Raw genomic sequence first — 16,670 nt, forward strand, 5'->3', positions numbered from 1 at the left:
AGGCTATAACGTGCGCCACCATGTACAGAGGCTTAGTATACTTGTTGCAGCGGACGTGGGATCAAATCTGACCTGCGCCCTTTGCTGCATGTCATCCCCCACTCTCGCCTCCCAACATTTCCTGTCTCTCTTCATATATCTCATAAAGTCAAAAATTGTCCAAAAATAGAACTAAATAGAACTGCTTGGCATTAGTGAATTATATTACAATTCAGCACATTTACATTCACAGTTAAGTCACGTGAAGATTAAGGCCAGATCAGGGTATTCAGTTGGACAACTGTCCTTGTTCAAGTATGCAAGCGCAAAGGGAGTATCGATTAGTTGACAGAAGTATCCCCAACTCTGCTACAGTAGGAGGCAGATGTTTGCGCTCACACATGCAGCTCACCCTAAAAACCCTCAGAAGTTTTTCAGGACTTTTGTGCAAGTGTAAAAGCATTTTTTTATGTTTGACTTTGATCAATTCGACTTGATATGATTTCAGCCGGACTGAGTTCAAAAGTCTCAACAGACATTTTCCAACTGCATGTAAACCTGTTCAATGCCTTTTTTTTATTTAAAAAAAAAAGAAGAGTTTAAATGGCTCAACCTTTTTGAATGTCGTTCTGTGGCTTTCTAGTAGCTACTCACAAAACGCAGAGGCCACTTAAATAAAAAGCATTCTTCAACTTCAATGCAGACATTATGAACATGAGGAAGCCAGTTTGTGCCTCTCAAAACTTGATTAAAGAAAGGTTACGTTGGTATAATTACTCACCAATTTCCTATATTGAAAAAAAGAACATAATAGGTCTTTATCTAATCCTTCTTTCTCTCAGTGTCATTTTTAACAATGGTAACATTTTATCTCTACGCGACTCTCAAAGTTTAAAAAACTTTTTTAAAGACTTAAGTTTAACCTCTTCTCACACTTTATGACTTTAAGATGTTGTTAAAATAAGCTTTCTTTCAGGTTCATTATTTACTGAACAACAAGAATCCTGCTGAGATTATTTCCCAACATGTTCTTGGTGGAAATTTACGAGAGGATAAATGGAGCAGAAGCAGAATCAGCTTTCGGCCACATCGGCGTTTGCGTTTTCAGTGGTTTGCCTGTTCAGTCTCGACGTGATTGTTTGCTGTCACTATCTTAGAAACTCTTTTCATGACATGAATGAAGACCACCTCAGCCGACTCGACTGAGCTATCAGATTCGGAAATACTTAGAGGTGCACCGATCAACCTAAGCACCCACTTACGGAGGTATCTTTCTTCTTTTGGATTGATAGACTACACACATCATTGGCATACTGCTATCCCCTCCCAGTCTGAAGTCATCAATTATTTAGCCCCTTTATCCACTGGTACAGTCCAGTGGAATGCAGAAATAAAGTTTTTTTTATTCCTAGCAGGGTTGATAAGTTTAAGATTCAGATCCAACATTCTTCTTCTTTGGTGTTTTACGGCAGCTTGCATCAAAACCCAGGATCCATTCTTCTTCATGTTAACATATCAGATCAATCAAACCTTTATTCATTCTCGACAGGTTTCCTTCATTTCCAATGACGTCGAGATAACAAGCACAGTAAAATAAGCAAAAACAACAAAAAGAAACACTTAAAATCAATTACAAAAACCACTGAGATCCATCAAAAAGAGTTACAATTTGAAACAAAGTGACTAGAAATCAAATTCCTAAACTCTGCAAGTGAGGGAAGAACTGAAATTGGGGTATCCCAAGAAAATGCAGTTTTAGATACTAACATACAAAGCAGTTTTAGATGCGCTTGTCAAGGCCGGTCATATTTAAATATTTAACTATTGTTAAATACTCACTTGCGCACATACTCCATACTCCAAGATTCTCATTGTCAGACCTAACATGAGACAAAATGTCAAGTTATATAGTGGTTTGACCAAACCAAATCAAAGACAAAGGGTGTGACATCAGAGCACATGGTCTGCTCCAACAATCTGGCTCCAGCATAATGCTGCATTCACATGCTGCTCGGGTGGTCCAAGTCTCCGAGTTTGGAAGTCATTTTTCCAACTTCCAAATGTTGTGACAATAGCAAAAAACAGCGTTGATGCTACAAAGAAGATCAGCGAAATGTCACTTTTAAAAGTTATATTTGAGCAAAAAGTTGATGTGCAATACATGAATTAATAAAAGAATTGTTAACATTAATAAAACATATTTTGCCCCCCATGTGATGACGATTCTGATGTCGGGAAGTCGGGCACCTAATTATTTTCCGAGTTTCCGAGTTGTTATTCCGACTTGAGCAGGTGGTTAATGTACATTTTACAACTCGGAAACTCGTTTTTTCCCATGTGTCCAACACCGCATGAATGCAGCATAACAGTCTTGTCTGCCCTTGTCCACGCCTTTTGCTCGAAACTAGGAAGAACCCTCACCCATATCCAGGTAACTCAAGAGAAAGAAATGAGTGAGAAATCAGTGTTCAATCTTACAGTGTATGAATTGTGTGCACTAAATTTAAACAGTGCAAGCAGTGTTTGGCGAGCTATTTGTAAAATGCAGTGATTTAACACCATGGTACCAAACAATGTTAGAATGATTAAGGGCGAACATCTTGAATTGCCTTGTGGGAGTAGGGATACTTTAGCTACTACAAATCTAAGCTAACCAGCATGTCACCTTTTTGTCTGTCATAAGCTTAGCTCAACTGGCACAACCGACTCTTCATCAGGCCATTTTTGTTCAGCATATAAAGCCAAAAAAAGGAATAAAAAATTGCAATCTTGAGCCGTCAAAGACACAAAGCATTTCTGAGTAAAAGTGGGCCTGTGCTACTAGAACATACGAGCGCAGACATTATAAATGTTATGTAGTGGATCGGTGCTTTGTTTGCTGAGAAAAAGTCAGAATATATTCACGGGTTTCCAAACAATTTTCTTCTTTTGAGCCAATTAACACAGCCTCCTTTGTGTATTTGTGAAGTGCAGCGTAACATTTCTGGACAAGAAAAGCCTCGTTAAAGAAACTTCTGCATCACCAAAACTTTTAAACTCAGCATTCTCTGTGTTTTACCATGACACATTTACATGCATTAAAGTTTTTAGAGCAAAGATATTTTTTTGTCTTAACTACTTGACTGTGATGCTTTGTAAACTTGTGAAATTCTGCAGACTTTAAATGAGTAAAGGAGCCATATATTCTAGAAAGTCCCCCCCCCCCCCCAACCAAAAAGAAAGTGCCAATAAAAAGGCAATGTCACACTTAATACACAATGATGTGTTTGATACTGAAGTGTAGCACAATGGACATCCAGCTGAATATTCAACACTTTCAACATTATCCTCAGGCTGGACGGAGTTTCAAGGACTTCTCAAGATGAGTGCCAAAGACTGATTTGAAATGTGTCCATTTGAATGTCAGAGTGCTGCAGAGGAGATTTTTTATTTTTTTTTAACAATTTGAAATAATAAGAAACCCAGCACGTAAAAAAATGTGATCATCGCTCTCCTCTCTTTCAGACACTGAAGGCCGGTCCTCGCTGCAGTTTAAGGCCACGCTACACAGTTAGACAGAGAATCAATGCCACATCCCTGACCAACCATGAATTGCTCCTCAAAGCATACAGAGGAGTCTTTTGACCTGTCGGTGAGTGCTGATCAAAAAAAAAAAGGGTGGAGAATAAAAATGTGGTGAAGCTGTGACTATGAAAACTGAGAGCATGTTTTCAAAAGCAAACTTTAGGCAGGACCACTCTTTTACTGTCTCACCTAAGACTCTGACCATTTCCATTTTTGTTGTTATCAGAAAGAACTGCATGCATTTCTAAGTTTTGTGACAAGGCTATTTTGTTGTCTTGACAATGACCACATTAGTTGCACATTCACCAATGCATACAGTCAATTGCACAGATCAACAGTTAGCTCTGAGCAAGCGATCTGATTGGACAAGAGGCATTCACTGAGTGACGAGGAGAACAACATCACTGCGGCTTTTCTGAATGAATGAAGGAGTTTTGATTTAATTTGCACTCACAGCTGAGCGTGTTTTTCTTTGCTAACCAATCTAATACCTCAGAATCACCCACCAAACTCTGTTTTTACTGGTTTCATGATAAACTCAGTTATTTTAACATGCAGGTAAGGGCCTGTGTTTACTAAAGCCCTTTTTTACATTTGCAGCGCTCAGAGCCTGCGCTTCTCACTGCGTTTATTGTTGCTAGGTTACGAAAGTTAACCTCTACTTCCCTCGTGATTACCATTAGGTGTGTTTCTGATAGCTCCTTGTGCTTAATTTTTACTTAAATTCAGGGATATTTCACTGAGAACACATGAAAACATTGTACAGGTATCGTCTCCAGACATCTGCAGCTACACCTTGAAATTGTACCCTCGATAAGACGAGTCAGGTTCTCCTCCCCAATTGTTGTTTACAATGTTGATATCAGAAGCTCTGTCCTTACTTCATTTTGATTGGTCAGAGAGGGAGAAGTGACATTGACATAGTGAGCGGTGTTTCGCAAGTTGAACTGTTTTCAACTGAGAGCGCTGTGAGCGCAGCGACACAAAGCAGTTGACGCTGAGGGAGTTTTGGTGCTTGGGGCGCTGAGTGCTGAGTGCTGAAAAAGCTACACTACACTGGGTTTTGTTTTCAAAATGGGCGCTGCAAGGGCAAAAACGTCCATCTGTGGACACAGGCTCTGAATGTTTATTCTACAAAATAGCTGGTCTATGATAACCATGGACACGAACAGAGTAGCAAGAGTGCAGGAGAATGTTTGGGTTGCTTAGCAACAGACTTGTTTAGTTATTAATTTATTTTTAGATTTTCCTTTCGGGCTTTCTGCCTTTGTTTGAAAAGACAATAATAGAGTATACAGTAGGAGAGAGAGAGGGTAATAACATTCAGGAAAGGGGCCACAGGTCGGACTTGAACCCAGGCCGCCTGTTTAGAGGAGCATTGCCTCTATACATGGGGCGTGACCTAACCAGTGGGCCATCTGCGCCCCAGCAACAGACTAGTTTCAGTTTTATTGTGGAGCTCGTAGAGATGGTTTCTGCTTGAATAACTGTTGTATAAAAGCAATATCACACTGGAGATCATCACTACAAGCCAATCTCAAACAGCCTCTAAATGAGAAGAGACACTTTGGGAAATCACAATAATAAAAATGGTTTGTGACTGTCTAAACTCAAAGCTGGTGTAGAGTATGCAGTTAACTCACCAAACTGTACATTCCTACAATCCTGCAACCTCAGGCCTTTGCATTGCTTTAACACACCCACAAGACTCCCTGAAAACAGGTGCATGTACAACTGCTTTGATCACCCAATGCTTGCATAATGGAGAATAGCTTTGTTTTTTTGTTTTGTTTTTTTTGCTGTGTGCTGTAATAGCTGCATGCAGCAAACTGAAACATTTAAATGCATTAGAAATTAAAGGTTTATGTGGAGTTCACAGTTTCAGTTCAGGTTTGTCAAGAGAAAATTGTTGCAGACTTTCTAAAGGAAAAAAAATCCCCGGGGTGCAAAAGGAAGCAAATTAAGCATGATTGTTTTAGTAAATGGTGGATTAAAGTGAGAACACCTTAAAATGAGAAACAGGCAGTGATGATACTGAAAAACAAGCAAGTCTGATCTATGCAAGACTATTCATCAGTAACAAGGAAAAACAAAGACCGGCTCTGCTGCTGCCTGATGAATTATGAAACAGCCTAGACCTCACATTGACCTGTGACTTATCTAGCGAGCTGCTTGTATACAGAACATATTGTGGATAATAAAACCACTGCTAAAGGCCTGACACAAGCACTGCATAGCAAAAAGTGCCACTGCAGCAGCTCGGCATCCGCTTGTTCAAACGCTTCCTCTGCAACCCTTCACTTACCTTTCTGCTCATATTAAAATCAGTCCACATGAAACACATAACCCAAAACAGCTGCAGTGGTGGGCATCAACTGTGTGCATTCAAGGGAGAAAAACAGCTCTGAAAATATTAAGCATGATATTCACTGATGTGCAACAATCGGATATTGCATAAAACTGACTTTTCTGCCTTTTTATAGAGTTATATGTCCAAAGTAAAAATCATTACATTTAAAAGAAAGAAAAACTAAAGAGGAATATTAACGCCACTTGAATGTGCAATAAAGTAAACATCTTTTGACTTCAACACTGACTTCTCATAACGTTTGAACCTGTCAGTGGGACCCATGTCCCAATAGAGGAGTGGAGAGGGTGCTTCACAGCTAAATAAAAACATTCTTCACCAGACGTCAGAACTACAAGACACTATGACGCGTCATTTCTCGCCCTTGACTTCCCCTGTACAACGGTGGGTAATGAAAGAGAGCCACACTCCTTCCTTTTGCCACATCCTACCTGTGTGAGAGAGAGGGTTTTTTTCTGCTGTTGCCTCAATCAACTCAAAATACGAAGCTGGACATTGAAAATGAACTAAGACTGCCAGTCTCACACCTGCATCCCAGACTTGAGTACATCTGTAGCACAAAACAAGCCCGCACTATAGTCATTAAAAGTTTTGCAGGTCTGGAAGTACAAATCTTAAAATAAGATTTTTCATCCCTTTTTTAAGGGAGTTGTAGATCTTCAGCGAGTCAGTTTTGAAAAAGTCTGTTTACATCTTAAAAATTAAATATGGGCCTCAGTTATTGGAATGGTCGAGGCGCAGGTTTGAAAGTACTTTGAAATTCTTGCCGGTGCTATAAACCACAATCCTCATCGCTTCATATCGCTAACCTCTCAGCGGCTTCATGCATCATTGAAAAAAACATTTTAACACCTGTATAGAGTAGAAAGTAATAAGAATCACTTGACTTCGAACATCACCAATCAATAAATCAAATGTACACTTGTAAAGGCACTGAGTTTTGAAAGTGAAGAATGACATGCATGCGTTGAAATTAGTTAACCATCAATTTCCGCTGCAGCGCGCTGGTGGAAGCTCGCGCTAACTAGCAGTAACGAGAGGCAGCTGGGCGCTGTACAGCACGGACCAAAACACAGCACAGAAAGTTCAGGAGCAATTCTGAACAACTTAGAAGCCACTCATTTGCAGATAAAATGTTGTAACTATGACTTGTTTGGATGTGGCAGGCAGCTGCTCTCCCCTCTTTCCAGCACAGCGTATACCGCCACTGAATCTTTTAGTGGTACACAGTTCCAAACTTTAACTACTCTAATTTTACCTCTGGTGTGTCATCAGTTTAGCAGTTCCACCAGCCAGCTTCCTTTTGCAAAAGTGGCTCCAAATGACATCACCAGTGAAATTTGTCAGTCCGCGTTGCTGGGATATTTTGGCTTCACTTTTGATAATAGAATGAGATGGAGGCACACTGTCCAGATTAATATATACAGTCAATGATGATGACAGTTCATCAGCCTGCTCTCAAGTGTCAATCAACCAATGCACTACTCAGAGGCTTAAACCGCTAAAGTTGTCTCAGCAAATAAGCCATACAGTATGTCTCCAAAATGGAAGATGAGATCAAAAATGTCTGCAACTGAGCACCCTGCAGCGCATGTTAAGAAATCAAATGCCACTTTACAACATAACCAGTGCTATGACCATTCCTGCTAAATTCTCTCTCCTTTGTTTCCTGTCCGTCTCCTCACTGTCAAACAGGTCCATTCAGGGAAATGTACCAAAAATTATTCTTAAAGAAAAGCTGCAGTTTCAGCATTTTTAAATTGTTTTTGCAGAAAAGTAAAAATCAGATTTTCTGATATGTGATAATGCTGTTAAACAGAATGATATAAAGATAAACTCGTTTTAAAGGAGTGGGTCTTTAAAGCGTGTCAAAGAAAATTGATGCCTCCATGCAGATGTAATTGATTTGTGTTTGCCTGATGACGACCACAGACTGGAGCTCTGAGCTCAACACCTTTTATAGCTTCAGCTTTATTACTGGTGACACAGATGACATGAAATACAGCAGCATTAATACTAGCAAATTAACTTGTTATATAACATGTGATATAAGCTCTTTATGAGTGAGCTGTTAATGTAAGCACAGAGGAAGTTATAAGATCTGAAGGGCATGTGGAGCTCTTTATCACTGACAGCAATATATCAACCTCTCCCAATAGCTTAAAAATTCACATTGAATTATTACAGCCAGGCAAATGAAGGAAGCTCACAATATGCCCCCCCCTGGACCATTCTGCAAGAAATAAATATCTCCCAGACACAAGTTAAAAGCCCGGAGGCTACAAAATCAATTTTTCATAGGCAGGAGGTGATAAAGAGTCTTGATCCAGCTCTTCCTGTCTTTGAAGCAGCCAGCAGTCCGGTAGTGAGCAGCAGGATGGCTCCATGCCATCTCAAGCCACAGCCAAGAGGATTCGGGCCGCTGCACAAATTTAACAGGTATAGGGAAGAGTTGGCTGCACTTCACCCTGCTGTGAGGATGATAATTCTGGAAATAAAAGCCCAGGTGGCCATCACAGGAGTTCTATTTATCCAGAGACTTTTAAACTGTGGCCTTGTCACTTTGGAAAGTCCCAGAGGACAATCGAAGGCAAGGGGGATGGAAAAAAAAAGGGTCCTGCACAAGCTGGGTCATTAAGTAACTTTTCAGCCATTCTAACTGCAGAGGCTCAGGAGTAGTTTACTTTAGTCCGGATCAACACCGAGCCAAGCAGTTCAAGTTTCAAATCCATTGTGGTGTGAATAAAAAAACTAGATTTAGTATTCTATACAGTATGTTTGCACACAAGACTGATTATTTATTTTTCTTACATGGTGTTGATATCGTATGTGTTGGTTTAATAACTGAAGCCAATGCAGGAATCCTACACACCTGCGTTCTTCCCAATGGCCAGCAGGGGGCAACTCCAAAAGTTTCCAATAGTAGTCCTATTGTACGCAACTCGTCTAGAAAATGACGCTACTTCTTTCCAGATATAAATGAGGATGTCAATATTAACCCAGTCAAGTCATTCACAGCATGTGGAGACTCTGTTTATGCATTATACTGCGGCGATCGATCTGTCATGAGTTGTTCTTGTTCAGACTTTATTTCATGTGTAGTTTTGTCATTTCACCCTCCTCAGTCTTTAGCATTTCCTGTTTTATTTTGATGTTCTTGTCCCTGGTGTTTCATGTCGAGTTTTACTTCCTGTCCTTGTGTTTCCCTCACTTTGACTGGCCTCTCCAGTTTCACCTGTGTCTAGTTTGACACAGCTGAGTCCAATCACCTTGAGTAAATGTAGTGTCTGTGTGCTCTCCTTTCCTTTTAAGTGTTTCTCTGGCTTCTTGTGAGTTTTGCCAGTTGCTGATTAAGTTTGGACTTTTATAAGTTGAATTTTGGACTTTGGAGGAGTAAGCTTCTGTCTTGCCTTTGTCGATCAACATCTCCATTTGCGTGTGGATCCTCCACTTTTGTTTTTTTATGCACTGTGACACGACCTGACTTCAGTACTCGCTTGAGAAGATGGTGAACATCTATGGCCATGCAGCTGGGAGAAGAGTCTCCTTCTGTTGCACTTGGTAAGTCATTCATTGTCTTTACTTCTCAGGCAGTAATGGTCGGCTAAACATGTGATCTAAAATCAGTATGCATGACAACATGTTGCTCACCATGTGCAGAGTGTCTGAATGCTCCTTTGTTTGTAATGCAGCGTAATAGGCACCTCTGCACAATGTGCTGGATGGTCTCAGATAATGTTTCCTGGGCAGCAGGGGTGGCCTGAGCCTCACTTGAAATCTGAATGGCCATCTCGTGATTAAAAAATCCTTAATGCACTATTTGGGCTGCCTTGCAACTGGCTGCTTGTAGCTTTCAGGAGAGAGAGAACGGGGATTGACATGCCGGAAAGTAACAGCAGGTCAGACCTGAACCCAGGCCCCCCGTGCTTGTAGTACTATATCCTTCGTACATGGGGGGGGCGTCATTACCGCTAGGAAAGCAGTGACCCTTAATCACAATATATATGTATTTTAATCAATTGACAACACTAGTTGGGAGTTAAATTTCTCCATCTGTGTTTTCAAGCCTTCTTCAATACAGCATGAATCTCACTTTGTAATTTGAACGGCCCATTTACAGAAAAATAGACAATAAGTATACCTTTGGGATGTGGCTACCTTGTGGTTGAAGAAGTCACAACATGTTTCCACCAGCTCTTACTTGTATCTATTCATATGCATCGTCTCTTGCATGTATTGGAACATCTGGCTCCAAATAACCAGCATAGCGAAGGTCAAAATTTCAAACTCAAGTGGTCAACGATTCAGTAGGTGACATCACACAGGTACATGCTCACTAAGTGCTCTCGTTGAGTGGGTTTTAAACACTGATGAACAGAGAGTGGAAGAAATTCAAAAGAGCAGGCGAGCAAACGAACAGTTTCATGTTTCTTAATCGGTGTCTAACCTGCTCCTAGTGTCAGCAGACATTGTTGGAAAAAGGTCCTTGCCCTGAATCTTATTCTGCCCAGTTGTTTTAAACTTAAACTTCAGTTTTAAGGGAAAATCGAACGCATCACCATCAAACAATCTCATCCACTGTGCAGCAGTGCACCGTCACTTGTGGTATACCCGGACCGATTGCTTACGCTCCATCATCTCTCCCTCGCTGTACGTTATCCCGAGGGGTTGGATGGTTCAATTTTAGAATGAGAATGGAAATGAGAGACAACATCTCAGCATCCGGATTTGTATACATGCACATGCAGATATGTGTTTATAGAGATAAAGAAAAGGAGAAATTGCTGTCAAACAATGGACAATTGGTTGCAGGATTTCATTTTGTCCCTTTTGTTCCCCCTCTTCTGTTCTCTTGTCAGCCCTGTAAACAAGTCTGCTCAAACATGATTGGTTTAAAGTCCTCAAACTGTAAACAGAAATCAAAAACATTTCGCTCAAAAAAAAATGTTAATTACCTACAGAGTACGAGCAAATATCTGTTTATAGAGATAAATGCAGCGTATTTGGGCGCTGTAGAGTCATTCTTCCATTTTGCTGTAATTGAATGTTTCTTTTGCAGCTTTGAAGATATGACAGTAAGGGTTCCACAAGCAAAAACGTTAATGACCAACCACAGTCTTGCATGGTAAATATTCTTAAACACATCTCTGTTTACTCTAAGCCAATAGCACTGTGCACCTGAAGCCAGTAGTATTCACTAACAGGCAGTGGTATGGTGCCTAAACAAATGGGTAAACTCTTCTTTTTTCCCCCCAATTTTTTTTTTTTAATTGTCCAGTCCAGCAGAGGATAAACAACCACTGGAATAAGTTACTGGTAAGACTACTCCTACATTTTTAGTTTGTGTGTACTAGCCAATTAGAGACGGAGTAGGGAGATTCATCCCTTAAGCAGCATAAATACTTTATATTGTCAGTCAATCAATAGTGTAAATCAGAGGAGATTTAACTACACCACTGCTAACACGGCTGTGTGCACACAAAATGCGTGTGAAGATGTCAGCTGTCATCTGCTGCCTGTTCTAACACACACACCACACACACCACACACACACACCCACACACACACTTTCTCCTGTGTGTGCACTTCTCTTATTCTTACTTCTTGCTGTGTATTGTTTGCAGCTTGACAGAAATAACACGTTGTTTCATTACATATCTGTGATATATAAACATATTGATGGAGACCACATGCTTCATTAATAGTAATAAAAACACATGCACGACTTGAACGTTACACCGGAGTTCAAATAAATCCCCAGTTAAGACCGATTGGGCAAAAACAAATCTGTGAGGAAACACCAGTGCTATAGAGAAAATCGGCAATATAGAATCAAAAGCTTTGATTCTGAAATCTCTTCAGCATTAAACACGCTGCTACATAAACATTAATCGACGTAAATCCCAACAGGCGAGGGGCGAGGTCAGGGTTGGCTGAAGTTGAGCTCTGCTGGAGCTGGAAACACGGAGTCAGCAGCAAACTACGCCACAGGCATTTCATCTGTGGCTGGAACACAAGCTGTCAAGGTAAAAAAAAAAAAAAAAATCCTTCTGTGTTTTGTCAGTTTGAGATGAGTAGTACAATATCTTTATGGACGACCAAAGTCTCTAATAATAAACATTTAGAGAAACAAAGTGATTGCTGCAGCTCCTAGCCCCCCCAGGGAAATGGTGCAGAGAGGACTACATTTCTAAAGCCGACTGAATGAAATCAAACTAGCAGCAGGGAAAAACCTGACAAATAGATTATGAAACTAACCTCAGGGTGTATCAAACTTTTAGCCCGAGCTCCTTGTAAAAGAAAAACTAGTTTTGAGTTCAAGTGCAATAAAATTGATAGTTTCGAGAGATGGAAAAACATGCAAATAAAAAACAAAATGAGAGAGATAAGGGATTGGATCAGGATAATAAAACCAAAATGATTGACATCCAACCCTCACAGAGAAAGAGAGCAATATTAGAAATTACCACAGAAGAAGAATTAGGGAAGAGTGGCTCTGAACATGTCAGGTCCAAGCAGCAACCTCCATTGTTGAAACATTTGGACAATGCAGAAATTTAAACAAAACTGCACTTCCTCAGGTGTCCACTGGAGTCTGGCTGCAACAGACATGGACGTCACATACACACCCTGTATTAAAACGTTTTTACAACAGAAATGATCATGTTTACAGCCTGGTGCAAAAAACAATTTAGGTCTTATTAGTTAATTACTTTATCGACACACTTTACAGGGGGGTGAATATTTGTATAACTCCCGTTTTGGTATTACGAATGGATACAAGTTATGTCATGTTGTTTGTTAAAAGGCTTAAGGCTCAGCTCCAGCTCTCTGCCTGTCGTTAGTGGATCAAAAGTTTGATAAAGTCAGAATTTCCAATATGGCCGCCACCATGTAGACTTCCAAAACAGGCCTTCAGACCCGGGCCTTGTCAATGTTTATTTACACTCTATGGTCAAGTCTGGAGTTTAGTGGTCATCCAATCCAATGCACATTTTTGTTCTAAAATATTTTTAAAAAGGGGTTTAACATTTTCAAATGTTACTTTTTTTTTATCACATTTTGAGCAATTTCTGCAAACCTTTTTTTATTTTCAAGAAAAAATTAAGATGTCACATAAAAATATTAAATATAATGCTGAATTCTATTTGAACATTAGAGCTTAATGTTCAAAGTTAAAGCTAAAAATAAACAGCAATCTAAAGTATAAAGGTTAAATCTACTTTTAGATTTAATATTCAGCATTTACAATGACATCTTAAATATATTTATCAAAACATGGATTTCAAAAAGTGCACATAAATTGTTCTAAATGTGTTAAGATAAAGCACAACAATAACATTTTGAAGCTAAATGTGGAGAAATGTTCTCAACTTCAGTCAGTGCCCCAGACTCCAAAGAAATATAAAAGTTAACCAGATAAATACATATTTACAGGTAAAGGATACTTAATGCATGATATTTGTGAAATATGAACGTATATCAAGCTCAGACACAGCTTTGGTAGCTTTTGGGCAAAGTTTTTACTTCTCCTAAAAGAGATAAAAAGTTACCATTTGTGATTTTTAGCTTTAAAAGGAGACCATTAATATGTCTGTTTTGAAGCCTCCAAACTGTTCCATGTTATGTGAATGTGACTGTGCATGTTTTGGTACTCCAGTATGAAAAGGGTTTGTGAATCATTGTTTGTGATTTCCCCCTCCTGGCCACATGGAGGCGCCGCAGACCCGCATTCCTGCGCCCCACTTTCTCGCTTTACAGTGCAAAAAATAGCGGAGCCGTTACAGGAAAAAGGGGGGGGGGGGGGGTGGTTTCTCTTTTTTTTTCCTTTTTTTTTTTTTGTGAAAGCTTTAGCTCGAGATCAGATGCTCCCTGTGCGGGCTGTGAGGGAGCAGAGAGGCAGACAGGCAGGCAGCGCTTCTGCAGAGGGATCCGGCGATGAATGGGAGCTGAGCGCACAACTTCTCTCCAGTCCTGCCGCTGCTGCTGGAGTTTGCTTTTAGGGTTTTTCTTCTTGTGACAGTGACCGAGCTGGACTTTACTTCTCCTGCCAATATGCATTCAGCAGCTTTGCTACTGATGCTGGCCGTCAGGATCTACGCAGACGGCATGGAAGGACCAACAGGTAAAAGAAAGGAAATCATCTTACGCACCTGTACATCTCCTCACCGACTGAGCTGCTGCTTCAAAGTTAACTGTCAGGCTTTTAAAGTGGTTGTTCTCCTCACATGCGTACACACATGTCGAAGTCAGGCTGGCGATTGGCTCTCTTAAGGGGGGGGGGGGGGGGGGGTCTGTTAACTTCAGAAGTTGTCTCTTAAGAGTGTGTGAATATCGCTTTTGCTGTAGTCAAGTTGTTTGAACTTTCTCCTTTGTGCACACACAGTGAAACGTTAATATTCCAGTGGGCATGAAATATGAAATTCCCTGCATCCTCTTGAGTGTAATCACAGCATCATTTCATTACACGACTCAGTGGCAGCCTATTGGGGAATATTCTCCCAGGGCAACCCCTCTGAAGATGAAATCTGCAAAGTTAAACAAAAAAAAAAAAGTTTAGAAAAAAAAAAAGGGGAAAGAGGAGGCATTATTATGCATTAAAATTCTCTCTCTGCACTCTCTCTCCATCTCTGCCCAGTGCATTCAGCATCATGACTGTCATGTTTTCATTGTTAAGACTTCAATACATGGCAGCACCATTCTCTGCACCAGTGTCTGGTGTAAATCTAGATTACATCCCAGTGTGAAATCATCTGTGAAAAGATGTTTTTTCTTTTTTTTTTGCTGATGTATGTGCTGATGCTGCCTTGCCTGTATGTTAATAGTATTGATTGAGCATAATCAGCTGCTGATTCAGGGGATAAATTGGTCGACTTGTTTTTGTCTTAAGTTGCAAAATCAGCCATTAGAGGCAAGAGCGTGTTGAACAAATCCAGAGGATGTTTTGATTTTATTTGCTGTTACAATCAAAAACAGTGGAAATGAATAAGTAATGTCAGTGTTGTGCTCTGAATACAAGCACTTGGCAGCTGATCCAAATATTCTGTGTATATCAAACAGACTGTGATAGACAGAAGGAGATCGTTTTAGAGTGTTCTTCAGAGAGGAAAACTGAGATTTTTCAGCCATAATACCTGAAATCCACCGAGCCTTCACCAAACTGGAGTTGAAACCTTTTTTTCACTTTGCCTGTGGCGACTTTCACATTTGAACGGATGAAGCTTTTTTTTTTTTTTTTTTTTCTATATGAAGATTTCCGAGGCCTCTGAACCTGATCTTTTCAGGAACACTGTGGAGTATGATGAAGAAAAAGGAAAAAGTCTCTCAATTCAAAGTCAAGTTTAAGTGCAGCTCAGGAATGCTCTGCAACTGGTGCGAGCACTGCAGCTACGATATAAATACTCGGGTTCACGGGTATCAGTTACACGGCCACCAGAACCAGTTGCTGAACAGACGTGCTCTGAGCCACTCCCTGCTCTCCAGGATCGGGATCGAGTTCTGTTGGCATGATTTAATGGAACAAGCCAACGGTCTTATGAGATTACAAAGGAGTACAGAGAAGACCGTCTTATAGCCAGCTGGCATGCTTTCAGTTCAATAGCTGGGAACAAATTCTGCTGTAAACATTCGACACTTGTGGGAAATGCTTTGCACACAGGTCAACACAAAAGTGGTGCCAACCTGCTCCTGTCTCTGCGCTTCAATAGAACCTCATACGACTGAAATCTGTTTATTTCACCAAGAATCCTTCAAGCACTGAAAGCTGGCATTAGAGGCCCAGATCATTTGTTCACTGATCAGATGTTTGCTGATTTAAGTGCAGCACAATACGATGAACCCATCACAAAAGTCTGAATTTATCGCAATTAAATCAAATGTAATGCATGTAAACATCTTACCAGTTGAATGAAGCCCTGTGTATACAATATAAAAACGCTCTTCCACTATTTTGATGCAGTCACATGAAGCTAAAGCTAGCTATCAGCTTACCTCACATGGAGGGACTTGCAGACAGATATATTCTGAGGAACAGCAGATATACATAGAAAATGAGTTATTGCTAATATTATGCCCTCTTTAATTCTGTGTATTTATCGCAAATCTTACCGTTGTATTGAATATTAATATGGCACATGGCATATTTTTATCATATCATGCAGGCCTTGTTTAAAGCTTCCATTTAAACAAAGTGATAGCTGCTTATATCCGGAACCCTATTTTATGTTTCGTATCGTTCATTTTTCTGTTCATCAAATCCGCACCAGCAGTGCTGCAAAAACCAATTGCGTTCTTTATCAGCTATCTATAATTAATTACAGTTTTTTGCTTTATAAAAGTGATAAAACTAAGGTCCTAGGTGATGTGTTCTCATTCTGGCAGTCAAAATCCTTGAGCTATTTGATTACATTTTATTCTCTGAATTACTTAGAAATTACAATCAAATAAGTGTCCTGTTGATTTTCTCAGTGTTGACGTATAAAATAACTGCTGCAGGTCTGACTGGCAACATGTTGGCCTGCCTCTATCCATTTATCAACTAGCTGATTAAAACGATACAATCTCCTTTTTTAAAATGATTGATGACATGGGGAAAGTACCACAGGTTTAAATAAACAACAGCTCTCTAGTCATATCTGAGTATAGGGCGTATTTAAAGAACAAACTGAAGTTCTTAATGCTTGGAAACTGCATAGTCCACACGAATCAGTCGTTCACTCGATCATTTAAGTCTAAGTCTTTAACACGATTAATTAAAGGT

General features: G+C 40.0%; 1 protein-coding gene across 8 annotated transcripts in view; it reads left to right on the forward strand.

Annotated features, from left to right (window-relative positions):
• Nucleotides 1–13,781: 13,781 nt before the first annotated feature.
• ptprua (protein tyrosine phosphatase receptor type Ua) overlaps nucleotides 13,782–16,670 on the forward strand; it is a 205,373-nt gene continuing 202,484 nt past the window's right edge. For all 8 annotated transcript variants that reach the window (XM_020638009.3, XM_020638011.3, XM_065948006.1 and 5 more), the window contains exon 1: nucleotides 13,782–14,036. In XM_020638009.3, coding sequence (XP_020493665.1) covers nucleotides 13,967–14,036 — 70 coding nt within the window. In that variant the 5' untranslated portion in view covers nucleotides 13,782–13,966. The remainder of the gene's footprint in view (nucleotides 14,037–16,670) is intronic.

This window comes from Labrus bergylta, chromosome 19, assembly GCF_963930695.1.
Source record: "Labrus bergylta chromosome 19, fLabBer1.1, whole genome shotgun sequence".
In the NCBI taxonomy this organism is placed as follows: Eukaryota; Metazoa; Chordata; class Actinopteri; order Labriformes; family Labridae; genus Labrus; species Labrus bergylta.